This window comes from Sinocyclocheilus anshuiensis, unplaced genomic scaffold (assembly GCF_001515605.1).
Source record: "Sinocyclocheilus anshuiensis isolate Anshui unplaced genomic scaffold, SAMN03320099.WGS_v1.1 scaffold1373, whole genome shotgun sequence".
Classification (NCBI taxonomy): Eukaryota; Metazoa; Chordata; class Actinopteri; order Cypriniformes; family Cyprinidae; genus Sinocyclocheilus; species Sinocyclocheilus anshuiensis.
Window position 1 is genome coordinate 289,406 of NW_015548285.1, and position 13,753 is coordinate 303,158.

The window sequence follows — 13,753 nt, forward strand, 5'->3', positions numbered from 1 at the left end:
GATTTTCTTTGTCTTTTGTTCTTTGATTAACATGACAGACAGCAGCATAAATATTGGACTGCGGTCCCTTTAAGAGAGTTTATCCACGGACCCAATATACTGTTACACAACATGCATTGTCTTTCTCAACTATTTAATGTTCCAAAACCAACTGTGTTTAACTGGATACTCGCCAAGACGGGCATTTTGACATAATTTTGTATGTATTTTGTACGTTTTAGCGCAGTTAGCCACTCATTTTGGTATTTGTGGCTCACAAGCTGTTTGAGACTGAGCGCGGCAATGCATTTGTACGCATTATTATTATTATTTTAAATAAACAAAATCACTGGTAAATAAAACACACCCTTAGTATCGATATTTTTAGTTTGAGTATGGATACTTTCGGTACTCGCGTCAGTATCGATATATCGATACTTAGGATCGATACGCCCATCCCTACTAATTTAACACAGCATTTGTCGGCGATTTCGCAAAACCTGTCGGCGAGTGAAAAATCGGGCTAAAATCGTGCAGTGTGAACTCGGCATGACCGGCCGATCACCGATCCTGGCCGATCATGAGGAAAATCGGCCGATTCCGGTCCCTTCACACAAGAACACAGAAGCTCCTGACCAAGAGAAACAAAATTAGCAGCAGAGGATTGTCATCACAATTTTTTTTGTAGTGTTTTTTTTTTTTTTTTTGTACTATAGTATCTCTGTTTAATTTCTTCATTGTAAAAATCACTTTAAGTTTACTTTTACAGTGTTCTGTTGTTTGCATGAATACAAACAAGCATATTTAAAATTAAATAAAAGTATTTTGCAGTTGTATGTGTCTTGGTTTCAGGTTCCTATCCTTGTCCTATGCCTTATTTTCTAATAAGTATACACAGCTTTTGCATGCCGTCAACAAAGATGGTCTGCTCATTCTGTATAAATGTATCACACACTTTGTGGTGAGGTCATATGTATGTATCGGCCTGCTGCTGTTGCACTCTGGTCTACACTGATCGGCACTGGAAGTGGAGCAGAAGTCAGTGTTTCTGCTTGAATGTTTAAGCACTGCTTCTGTTCTTATGTTTTTGTGGTTGATTTCTGTCCAACACCCACAGTGCAGATTCTCACATTATTTTATTTTTTGCTCAGAAGTTCAGCACGCTCATTACAGGAACCAATGCAACACAGAACTGTACTTAAAGATTCTTTCTTCTTCTGAGATACAGAGAAGAAATGGGGCCTCCATATATCAAAAAAGAAAAATAGTGGCGAACATGATATCAAACAGCAGACGTTTTATTATGAAAATACCAGCATAACTGCATTTACAAAAATGTATACTGTAGTTCACTTGTTAGTAATTGCACAAACATGTTCAGCATAGCTTTATAAGAGGAGAGAACAGATCAGATATTAAAAATGTCTGGTGAAATCTGATGAAAGTTTCCCCAACCATTATTTACTGTTAAATTAATAATAGTTAGGAAAAAATGTAATACATAATTAGGGGTTATTTAAAAAAAATATTTTTTTAAGTAAGATTACTTTTTTATATTAGACACTTTTTGCATTGTTTTCTCAAACTTTGATATAATTTTCTTTTATCTCATGCTACAAATGTTTTGCTGTTCTGACAGTTTAGAGTTTGAACATGCTTTTATTTTGTTAATCAAATTTTGCTTTTTCAAAATAATTTATACCAACCCCCATGAACCCTTTCCCTCAACTCAACCCCATTTTATTTGAAGTGTTTTAAATAAAAAATATAAACAGAAATAAATGTTGTAAAACAGCACAAATGAAAATGATTGAACAATAATAAAAATAACCTTACAATTAAACATTACAGTTTGTGTGCTTTAATCGCGTTAATAGTTGTCAAATTAGTGGCTGATATAGAAAAATGTTGTTCAATCAGTCGCAGTAAATGCAGAAAGTCATCTGCTCAGACATTATTTCTTAAACATTTCGACAGTAATTACATTACTGTTAACATACATTCACAAATCAAAATAGAGCCCATAAATAAAATATGTATTTGTTGTTGCTAGTGTGAGATTGCTGGCTGCAAACTGGCTAAATTGGCTCACTTGTTGGTGCTTATGTGGTTTAAGGCGATATTTCTGCTCTTCCTCTGAAACATGAGGAAACACAGACACTGCAAGACCTGACCAGCTCTCATGCACATGCACTCCGCTATGATTTACACTCTGATTCTCTCTGGGATTTTACTTCACATCTCAGGTAGTAATAAAACACTTACAATTCTCTCTTGTAATTAGCGTTGTTAAACTATTGCATGGTGTTTTGTTAAACTTGCATTTTTAAAATTGTTTAACTTGAATTCGTTGAGCTTTTAATTCTTACGTTTCGTACATGTGCAGTTTATGGATGTTTTCATTTAATCTTGTTTACAGATGAAGCTGTAATTAATGCACTGAATATCGGAGTGAAATCTGGATCACCTGGAATTTTCCCCTGTCTATATGATAAAAAACATAAAGAAAACCGTAAATACTGGTGTGAGGGGTCATATTGGGTCTCTTGCATTATTTTGACATATGCAAATGAGACAGGAAAATATTCCCTCACTGATTATCCAGCCCAGAGTATTTTTACAGTGCAGTGGGAGAATCTGCAGACCTCAGACTCTGGATATTACTGGTGTGCTGTGGAGATCGGTGACTATAACACTCTAGACGCCGGTTATTATTTGTATCTGACGGTACGATCAGGTAAGAATATCTTTCCAAATTCCAAATTATTGTAATAATGTGGCTAAGTAATGTTATAAATCATATAAAAGGTTGTTGTTGGATTATGTGTGATAGATATTTATTTCTGTAGCTAAAAAAAAGAATAACTAAAAAAGGAGAACTTGACAGGGCAATGACTAACTTAATGTGAACCGATGTGGCCACAATTGTGCTTAATTACCGAGAAATCATTATTTTTCTTTACCCAAGTTACCCAATATAAACGCTAATTACGATTATAATTCCTCTGAACGATTCCGGTTTGCAGTGAATCAGATCACAGAAACCGTGGCGAATGGTTCATACAGTACTAAAGTAAAAACCGGCTCAAGAATTAATCGGACCACTGTATTTTACTCAGAACCGACTGAGTAAAAATCGTTCTGGATCGGATTAATCTGATCGCTGAATGCTGATTAAATAAGCGTGTTGTTGTGCAAGTGCGACGTTGGCTGAAAGCAGAATGGCAAATTGAAATAGAGGTCTACTATTTCGAATTTCACCTCAGTGTATTTTAGTAGCTAGGCTGTTCCGTGCGCATCGGCGGAAGAATGCACGTCCGATTGGACAGCTGTAATCCTTACAAAAAATGAACGGTAACGCGTTAGAATAATGGTCCGTTGTTAACAAGTAACTATGCAGGAAGTAATAGGTAGTACTACAGGAGCAAGATTAACTAAGCAGTAAGTAGTAGCAAATTTAGGACAAAGGTAGTTCCTTATTAGATATTTGATAATTACTACAAAAAAAAAAAAATCCTCATTGAGAACTACTTGCGAACTATGACCAGTTAATAAAGAATAACCAATGAATTACTAATCACAACAGTAACATCTTAAAAGTGAACAATTGGGTTCTTTGTGGAAACTAATTTATGAATTTGATATCCCCCAAATAAGTCGGCTAGCTACTTGTTAACAACGGACCATTATTCTAAAGTGTTACCAAATTAACCATGGTTTTATTACAGTAAACATATAGTAACCATGTTTTTTTTTTGTTTTTTTTTGGCGTAGCCTATTAATTAATTCATTTTTATAACCAAAAATACTATTTACTACAAATACTGTGGTTAAACTATGGTTAGTTTAGGAAAACCATGACTAGTTTAACTATAACCATTTTTTGTTTTTTTGTTTTTTAAATATTAAAATCGCATGGTTACATTTGGTAAGGAAAGAGTTCCAGAATTGTTTTTAAAAACTTTACTGGCTTCAAATAAGATACTATATACACAATAAGTAAATACTTTATGATATCAATAAAATGTACACATTTACATTTTAGAAACAATAAGCCATTTGATTTTAAAAATCTTATTGATCCTTTTGTCTGTGTTCAGCTCCTGATGTGTCTGTGGTGAGCAGCAGTGTCTCTGGACATGAAGGTGGTGATATCAGTGTTAAGTGTCTCTACAGTTCTAGATATCAGAATAAACTCAAACAGTGGTGCAGAATTAAAGATCAGAGCTGTTACACAGTGGGGAGGACCGACACATCCCAGAATTCATCAGTCCAGATCAGTGATGATGATGATGGGAGAACCTTCTTCACTGTGCTGATGACTGGACTGAGACTGACTGATTCTGGCTGGTACTCCTGCTCTGCTGGAGATCTGCAGGTTCCTGTTCAACTCACGGTCACTGAACCCAAAAGAGGCAAGATCACAAACCAGTTTAGCCATGGTGACACACTTAATTTTATTAAAACTAGAATATTTTTGTTTCTTTTCAAGCATTTACAACTATTCCGGCAACTGCACCATCTGACTCTGAGGCAGACATGTAGGTGTAAACATACTTGACCAATGTGACATCACAACCAGGGGTTGTAAAAAGGCAAAAACTTTCAGTTTATATGCTGTGAATCTCTATAGTGATAGATTGTTTAGTCTTTTTTTTTTTTTTTTAATAAAAACATCATTTTATTCTGTAAATATTAGTTTTGATTTTATTTTATTTTTTACCTAAAATAAATGATCTCTATCATGTTATTCCAAACAGATACAACATATTTTTTTATATATTTAAAAAAAAAAATTTACATTTTTTTTGCAGGCGCAAATGAATAATAAACAGTAAGGAACCGTTACACAGAGTTTATCAGACTGCTTAGGAACAGTAATAGCTAATCAAGATATGAAATGTATAAAATCATCAATTTATCTGAAAAACCATAAAAGTCAACGTAAAATATTCTGGATGCACCATATACTATGGAAACACATTTCTGCCACATAATAAATCATGTTTTGGTAAATCACAATTATGTCAAAATGATGAGATGAGAAGTCAAAATTTGATGTAAAAAGTCAACATTATGAGATAAAACATGAAATCTAAAACTAAACTAAAATAAAAATTTATGACAAAAATAAATAGTTGGAAAGTTGACATTTTGAAATAAAAGTTACAATTATGACATACGTAAGTCATAACTTTGTGATTAAAAGTTACAATTATGACAAAGTCAAATTTTCGAGATAAAAAGTTATAATTATTACATACAACGTTTCTACTTTTTATGTCAGAATTCTGATTAGCCAAAGAATGTATTTTCTTGGAAATGGGCTTCCATAACAAACAGCTATAATGATAACATTATGCTCAAACTAAGAAACTTGTTTCTCCAAGAGCTATGATTACTGATTCAAAACCTGAGACAGACAGGTAAATGTAAACATTGTTATTCAGTCATTCATAATAGTAACTGTATTGCCAGACTGTTACATGCACCATAGTAATGTTATTTTTAATTGCAGAGCTGAAACCCATCCATCTCTAACAGCAGCCTCAGAGACTGTTAATACTGAAATACACAGCAGCACGGATGAGCAAAACAAGTAGCTATTTAAGGCATTTGCTTGAAATGACATCTCTAAATTACAAACAAAGCTTTACAAGATTAACCTGCTGCTGTTATGATAAAAACAAATATATCTCTTCATCACTACAGGTCTGATGTGATTCTGGTCACGTGTTTGCTTTCGATGTTTATGCTGTTACTGATTGTTACTCTTGTTGCCATAGTAACCTGGAGGCTGAGAAAAAAGCCGGGTGAGTTTCTCATAAATAAATAAATGGACATAATATATATTTATAAAGGAGATAATAAAGTGACTCGAGAGGCATCCAACTAGCACATTTATAGAAAAATCGAGCCCGGTCTCATGAAAATGCATATAAATAGTACGCCAAATAAAAACGTGTGGTATTGATACGCAAAAATGGACTTTGGCGTGCATATGATACGCATGTGTTTGGCGTGCATATAATACGCAGTTTTCGCGTGCATATGATACGCATCTACCCCACAACCCTAAACCTACCCATCGCGTAGCATATACACGCCAAAGTCCATTTTTGCGTATCAATACCACGAGTTTTCGTTTTTATTTGGCGTACTATTTATACGCACTTTTATGAGATCGGGTATATCGAATATAAAGTTCATCGTCTTGATGCAAACACATTTGACCACAGAATGATTAGATTGACCAATCAGAATCAAGCATTCCAGAGGGCTGTATAAAATAAATAGTATTTTATACTATTTGTGTATTTTATTCATAAACCCCTGTTAAGTCTAATTTTGGTTCCACAAATAACCTATCAGTGAACAGTTCTTAGAAGAACCTTTTTTTCTTAGTGTGAAGAACATACAAATCTATAGAACATGTTTTCACTAGAAATAACTTTTTGTGGATTGGAAAGATTCAATTGATGTTAATAATGTAAAATATTATGGGATTTAATCTTCATATCTCACTTTGACAGAGAGGGGTCAAATTAGAGAAGGGCATTTGAACAGCACCAGAAATACAGTAAGTATTTTAGGATTTTATTAACATACTGATGCAATTCAGAAGTCTTCAGAGAAGAACACATTCACCCAAAACTCATGAACATTTACTGAGATGCTGATTGCAAATGAATGACCGTCATGTGTGTTTATTCACAGTCCTCTGCCTCAGTGGATGATAATTCAGTGATTTACAGTTCTGTGATTACCTTTCGTAAAGCAGTAAGTGTCTCCTCTTGAGATTTTTGTAAAAGTGATGTGCAGTTTTGGCAGGGGTTGTATGTTTGTCTAGTTAAAAAGGGAAATTTGTTTGTAAATTATCACTATTTTTGCATATCCATTATGTGACACTTGTGGCACTGAAATGACACACTAAGGGTTCTCAGAGCTGATCTTGTTTATTCACAGCCTTCATCATCAGTGAATTCAGAAGGTGAAGTGATCTACAGCTCTGTGAAATAAACTCCCAAGCCTGTGAGTTCTGAATGAAGTTATTAGAAAGCGAAAGTCAATAATTGTAAATTAATAAAATTAATTCATTTCAGTTTAGACAGTGTGAAGGTTCAGTGCTTAACGTTTGCTACTAAAACTTGTGAGTCATATGCTGGTTGGCAATACTGTGAAAGCAAAATGAATTATTCAAGGCTTACTGTACATAGTTTTGAAGTGCATTTCTAAAGTAGATATGCATATTACAGGTATATTCCAGAATGAATTCATGACCAAATCAACACTTTAGAAAGAGTTGAAATATTCTGTAATGTTTCTACTCACGCTTTCTTTTAAGTCCACATTAGGCCTACATCATTTTTAGGGTTGCATACAGTAAATGCAGTTTTGTTAGTTGCAATGAAATCGTTTTTTAAAATAAGTTTAGTTTTAATATTAAATTAAATTGTACTTTTATTCATTTCAATGGCACCTTTTTAAAAAAACAATAAGTGTCTGCATGAAATAGTTTATATACCTTGCTTACACACTTTGCTTATATATATTTTTATGTCTTTTCTGTATGTGTAGCGCCATCTGTTGGACAATTTTACCTCTACATAAACATGAGCGATATAATTTCTTATGCATTTCTTTGTCTGTTCAATAAATCCATATCAACATTTATTAAAACGCACAGTTCATGCAGCTTTTGTGTCGTCCAAGAATCATCTCACATGTGTGATATTGTCATTGTCAGTATTTAATATCTCAGTGAGTTTTTCGCACATTTTCTAACATTTTAGCTTAAATTCTGAAATGGATTTGTCACACCTGAACATCCTGAACTTTCATTCACACTTTTGCACAATAATTCCTTTCATTATTTGCCATAGTAACCGGTGCTGGTTGTCTGTAATGCCCTATAATTGTGTGTAGGTTAAATCAGTTCATTTATGCGTTTTTTTCATATGTAATGTATTTATAGAGTTCCAGAGCTAAATAGTTTAGCAGTTTAATTAATTAGTAATAGTCAACTTTTTTGACGCAAGAGCGGCGCAGCCTTTTTTATTTTTATTTTATTTTTATTTTATTTTTAATTGAACCAATACAAAAAAAAATTAAAAACGGGATACATATAGTATATCATCGCTGAAAGCATTTTCACCAAAATGTTTTTACCAGCTTTCTTTTTAAACGATTAGCAAACAGAGTCATAGAAGCTTTAAATCAATACAGAAAAGCCTAAGACTGGAATCTGTAACTTTGTATTTATGATTAAGTATTTATGATTTATTGATGATACTGTCCACAGAGAGTTAGCTGGTTTAACAAATCATACAACTCATTTGATCCTGAGTCCCAAATCATAAATAAATAAATATACACATAAATACATACATACATAAATAAAAACAGTACATTCGTTGTTTCAGAAATAATTTAAAAAAAGTTTGTTTTAAGTTGAGAGAAAACAAGCCAAAATACTTAAAAAAATAAAAAACTAGTGTGGGATTGTTTCAAGGTTAGTATTTCAGAATGTGCACTAACAGAATTTTATAGAATTTGTAACTAACTTGGAATATGCGAGGCTTCAAGGGTGCATTCCAGAAAGCAAGGGTAACTGTGTTTTTCTACATGAGACTCACTTCACTGAACAAGATGCTGCTTTTTGGAAAATGCAGTGGGATGCGACTGTTTTGTTTAGTCATATGTCTCCAGTCAATCAGCAGGGCTGCGTTCAGTCCCGACAAAACGGTGCAAAACCATTTTTTAAACGGAAACGGTGGTGCGTTGCACTCTGTTCTGATGACTCAAGAGTTGCAACTACGGCAGCTGAGAAGGCCATTCTTTGTGTTCTTTTTGAAGAATTTTCGGAGCCTGATGAAATCGGTATAAATACGTGTTTAATACTGTAAAATACGCTCGATGGTACAGTCACTGCCCTTGCCCTCCAGAATAAAAGAGAACATCCCAATTGAGTGAAGGGATTTGTGCAAACTGTGGTTCCTAATTATTGTGATCCAACATTTGCCTCGCATTTCAGGATGAAAAGACAAACATTTCAGGTGAAGGATAATCCACTTCTTACCTCCGAGACTGTGTTATGATCTATATGACCTTATTATTTTTATTGTGAGTATTAGGCTTATCATTATTGCTGATCACTGTTGTTGTGCTATGATATTGTAATATTTACCATTATATAATCAGAGGAGTATAGAAAAGTTTATGAAAGTGTCACTCCATAATACAATAGCAAAATATATAAATATGTGTATTTTTATGTTACATTAATCAGTGTCTAGCACGCCTTCCTAGGGAAAGGATATGGACCAGAAGACATTGCAATTACTAAATGATATTTAGACAGACTTAAAGAAGTTCCAGATCTATACTTAGCATTTCTTATTTCTTAGAAACTCTTATCATTTCAGTTATTTTGCCTTTAATGTAAATAAACATGTGCAAACAATATACTTGCTCTTGTGAATTTATTTGGATGTTAATTACATTGTGCGAGCTGTCTCTTTAATACCGTGTGGTTTATATACATGTTGCTGCTGATTGGGCTGACATGTTTGACACACCCACCAAACAAGAGAAACCGCATCTCAAACCCCGTTGCACACCGTTTCCAGGAAACATGTCGTTCAAACCGGAAACTGTAGCAAAACGTTGTGCACCGGTTTGAGCTTGAACTTGCCCCTGGTGTCGTCATATGCCTGAACAATTGCCCTGGGAAGGTTGTGACTTTTCAGTATGATGCTGCTCATGGTCATTGCTGCTGTGGATAGTTTTAAAGGTATTTTTCTTATTTTAGTTAGCCTAATGTTTAGTTATACCAGTGGTTTGCAAAACAAGATCTTGATTTCTAATATTACAGCAGTTGTTACACAGCTTAAATCTAAATTTTATACACATTTTGTACTAACTGAAAGAAAAAAAAAAAAAAAGTCAAGCTTTGAAGCTTTTGTGAATCATTTGTTTACAACCAGCAAGTCAGAGCGCGTATCAAACTGCCAAAGTCTTTTTTTCATTTCATGTTGCAAGATTCGTTATGTCATAGGGCAAACGGAAGTGAGCATCCCTATGCCCTACTCCCTTTGAAGTGCAGAGCTTTTGAAGTGTGTTCTTTGAAGGGTGTAGGACATTACTGTCTCGAATAAGCGTTTGGAACTCCCCTGGCGAAGGGAATGGGGTCATTTTGACCCGCCACTGGAAAAGCATGGAATTTACGAAAAAACTGCAGATTTTTTTTATTAAATTTTGTCACACTTGAGCATGGAGTACACACAAAAAATCTGAGTCGATTCGAGGATTCTATGTGGGTGTAATAAAAAAGTAACAAAAAATGTCCCTAGTGAGTCATTTTGACCCGGCCATAGGAATGAATGGAATGTACGAAAAAAACAGCATTTTTTTATTTATTAGATTTTTTTACTATAAAAATCTGACACAATCCAGAAAAGATGCATACCCAAACAAAGGGCTGAGACTGCAGAATGTCCCCAATGCACAAAAAACTCACATACCCACACACACACACACACACACACAAACACACACATGGCACACACACTCCCATTAAAACACATGCTGGGAAATGACTGTCATTTCGAATTTTTTTTTTTTACTTACAGTTAAATTTGAGTGATGGGGTGGAGACCAATGAGTTTATATCATATTTATATTTTTAAATGTATCTTTTATATTTATGAAACTGCTTAATGAAGCCTTATTAAGTTGGTGTAGTTTTAAAGATTTCACTTGTTTGGCTCATTTAAGACTCTATACGATTCTAAAGGCCCCTAGTGGCTGTAATCATAAAATGCAATTTTATGTAATTTTCCCCCACCAGATGGCATCAGAGACACTCAGTGACCTAGGTCCTGATGGATCATCATGTTTAAAGTATAAATATGCAGAAATTGTGTCTTTCTTTGTTTTGTTTTTTTTGCTGAAAAAAAAAAACTGTATAAAAATATGTTACGTTTTTAAATAAAAATATCCAGAATTTATTGTGAATACAATAAAAATCACCAAAAAATAATAATAAAAAAACCTACATAAAATGTATTACATACAAATTATAAAAATGGACCAATATAAGCTTAAAAAAAAAAGTGTATTTTTTGGCCTTCGGGTCATTTTGACCCGCGAGGGACAATTTTGTTATAGGTTTGGGCGGGACGGTTGAGGGTTAAATCATATTTTATTGTATTAAGCTACGTTAAAATAAAGACCAATTTAATTAGCTTATTCTACTTACGTTTGTGTGTGAAGTCGAAATCAACCACAACTTTGCTTTAAAATACATCGCAACTAATAGACCTGTTCTAAGACATTTTTAAAACACTTTCAATGAGGAGTAGCCTAAGCTAATAGCCTAATCGTTTATTTTCCTCACAGTGCATCAGTTATGCAGTTATCAGTGATGCGCTATGCGCCATTCAAAATATAGCACTTCAAGAACGTTATGCTAAAAGTATACAAACATTTCTCATTGATATTTCTCCTCTCAGAATCATTTACCTAGATCTATTCTGTGTTTGTCTGCGTTTTGTCGTCATGCACTTGATTTCTTTGCTTTTAAACTCTAACAATAATTTCCTCATTGCCTTCGTGATTTTCTTTTCTGTTTTTCATCTTTTCAGAAGTGCAAGTGTACTTCACAAGAATACACCTGAAGTCAATGACAAATCACAAACGTGATTACAAACTACATCTGTGTTCTTTAAAATAAAATAAAGCTTAAACAAATTGACTATTAGGCTGAAATACATTAACAGAGTTAAATAAAGGTTATTTAAGATGTTGCTTATTTTCTGGTGCTTTTTATGCAGCTGAATTAGTCCCACATCATTTTTGGAGCTCTTTAAATAGCAAGATTGTAAAATGTTTCTATATTTCCCACAGATATAATGAACTCCTGACTGTGTGGCTTCCAGTTTCAGCTGCGCTTCTGCTGTTATTGATTCTGATTGTTGTTTTCATCTCGAGATGGAGACAGAGACCCAGTCAGTTTGACCTATATAGCACTAGCACTATATAGGATAAATCACTATACAGGATTTACCCTATTATACTTTATCAACACGAATTGATAGGTGAAACAACAAACAGCCACCCACAAATAGTCTATAAACAAAGCATCAGGCTGTCTTTGAGTTCACATGAACAACGGTTAAGGTAAAGTTACTCGTCGTCAGGCTACAGAAGAATACCATAATTCCTCCGTTCAGTTAGGCCTAAGAGAGTCATGCAGACCTATAACACCCCAGCCACAACACATAATTGCGAATAACATGCCTTACTTTTAGCAGCATCATATGACCCCTTTAAAATTTCTTCTATATTGTTTTGTGTTGTGTTTTTGTGAAATGCAGATCTACTCTAAACCTGAAGATCCTGTGATATACAACACTATAAATGATGAAAACCCTAATGTAAGTAGAACAGACATACCACTAAAGTTATGAAAGTTCAGACATGAATGCTGTATCCTTTCTCCACAGGATCCCAACAAGAACATAACCTACAGTACTATTGATCATGTTCCTGGGAGTGAAGAAGTAAGTTTTACAGAAATATTGATATTGTGTATTTATTTGTGGTTCTGCTGGCAGTAAATTTGAAATGATCTCACACTTCCAGAAGCCTCCAGCAGGTGGAACAATATACAGCATAACATAAAGTACTGTGGGTCCACACTGACAGCAACAGTGAGAACAACTCAAGAACAGAACCTTCTGACCAACATAAACAAAATCAATAACAGAGGATTATCACACCACAACTTTTTTGGTAGTTTTTTTTTTTTGTCTTAAATCCAAAAAACACAAACACTGAATCCACTCATACAGTTGACTTTTTCCTCTTGATTTTCATTGCACATTGGTTGTGAACTTTTAACCTAAGATTTTATTTTCAAAAGGACCCATATGAACTGATGTCAGGGTCAAAAATGGAAACGATTGTAAATGAAGTTCGTAGTTTATAACTACCTGTTTTTTTTTTTTTGTGTGTGTGTGTGTGTATTAAAAGACCTCTCCTGAGAAAATTGGGTTCTTTTTAAAAGTATGTACAGTTATTATTTCTATTTAAGTGTTTAATTTCTTCACTTTCAGCTTATTTGTGGAATATTCTACTTGTGTCTCTGTTTGTGTTAATAAAAACAGCTAGCTGAATTTCAATAAAAGTATTCTGAAGTACTGAAAAATGCATTGACTTTCTCTCAATGTACTTTAGTTAAGTTTGGATTGAGAAATCCAACATACTGATCTACTACTTAAAGGGATAGTTCACAAAAAAAGAAAATTCTGTCATTACTCACCCTCATGTCGTTCCAAACCCGTAAGACCTTCATTCATCTTCGGAACTCAAATTAAGATATTTTTGATGAAATCCGAGAGCTTTCTATGCAAACTACCATGGTCAAGAGCATGGCACTAGAGGCGGTTTAGCAAATCACAATGCACTGGGCCAGCTAACCAATCTGAGCCCATTGCGTATTTCTGAGGGAGGGGCTTCATAAAACCAGGAAATCTTCAGAGCGTTCATAGGAGAAAGGACAGAACGGTGTAGAATAAAGGTAAATTACAGTATGTGAAAAATAATGAATTTTTTATTTTTTTTTAAACAAAGCATTAACACATGTTAGACTGCAGATCGTCACGCCCCTCACCTCAGCTGCATGCGCTCCGGTTGTATTGTAAACAATGGCGTTGTCAATATTGCTTATCAATTTGAGCCCGATTGAGACAGAGGATATTAGTGTAGAGGA

General features: G+C 34.2%; 1 protein-coding gene across 1 annotated transcript; it reads left to right on the forward strand.

Moving 5' to 3' along the window:
• Positions 1–2,179: 2,179 nt before the first annotated feature.
• Positions 2,180–12,753, forward strand: LOC107655844 (polymeric immunoglobulin receptor-like). The gene is made up of 13 exons (XM_016443432.1): positions 2,180–2,225; positions 2,399–2,716; positions 4,080–4,394; positions 4,472–4,520; positions 5,370–5,405; positions 5,498–5,578; positions 5,692–5,792; positions 6,946–6,970; positions 11,887–11,987; positions 12,213–12,226; positions 12,357–12,416; positions 12,486–12,542; positions 12,625–12,753. Exons 1-13 carry the CDS (start codon positions 2,180–2,182, stop codon positions 12,661–12,663), a joined length of 1,242 nt encoding a protein of 413 aa, XP_016298918.1. The 3' UTR covers positions 12,664–12,753.
• The last annotated feature ends 1,000 nt before the right edge of the window (positions 12,754–13,753 follow it).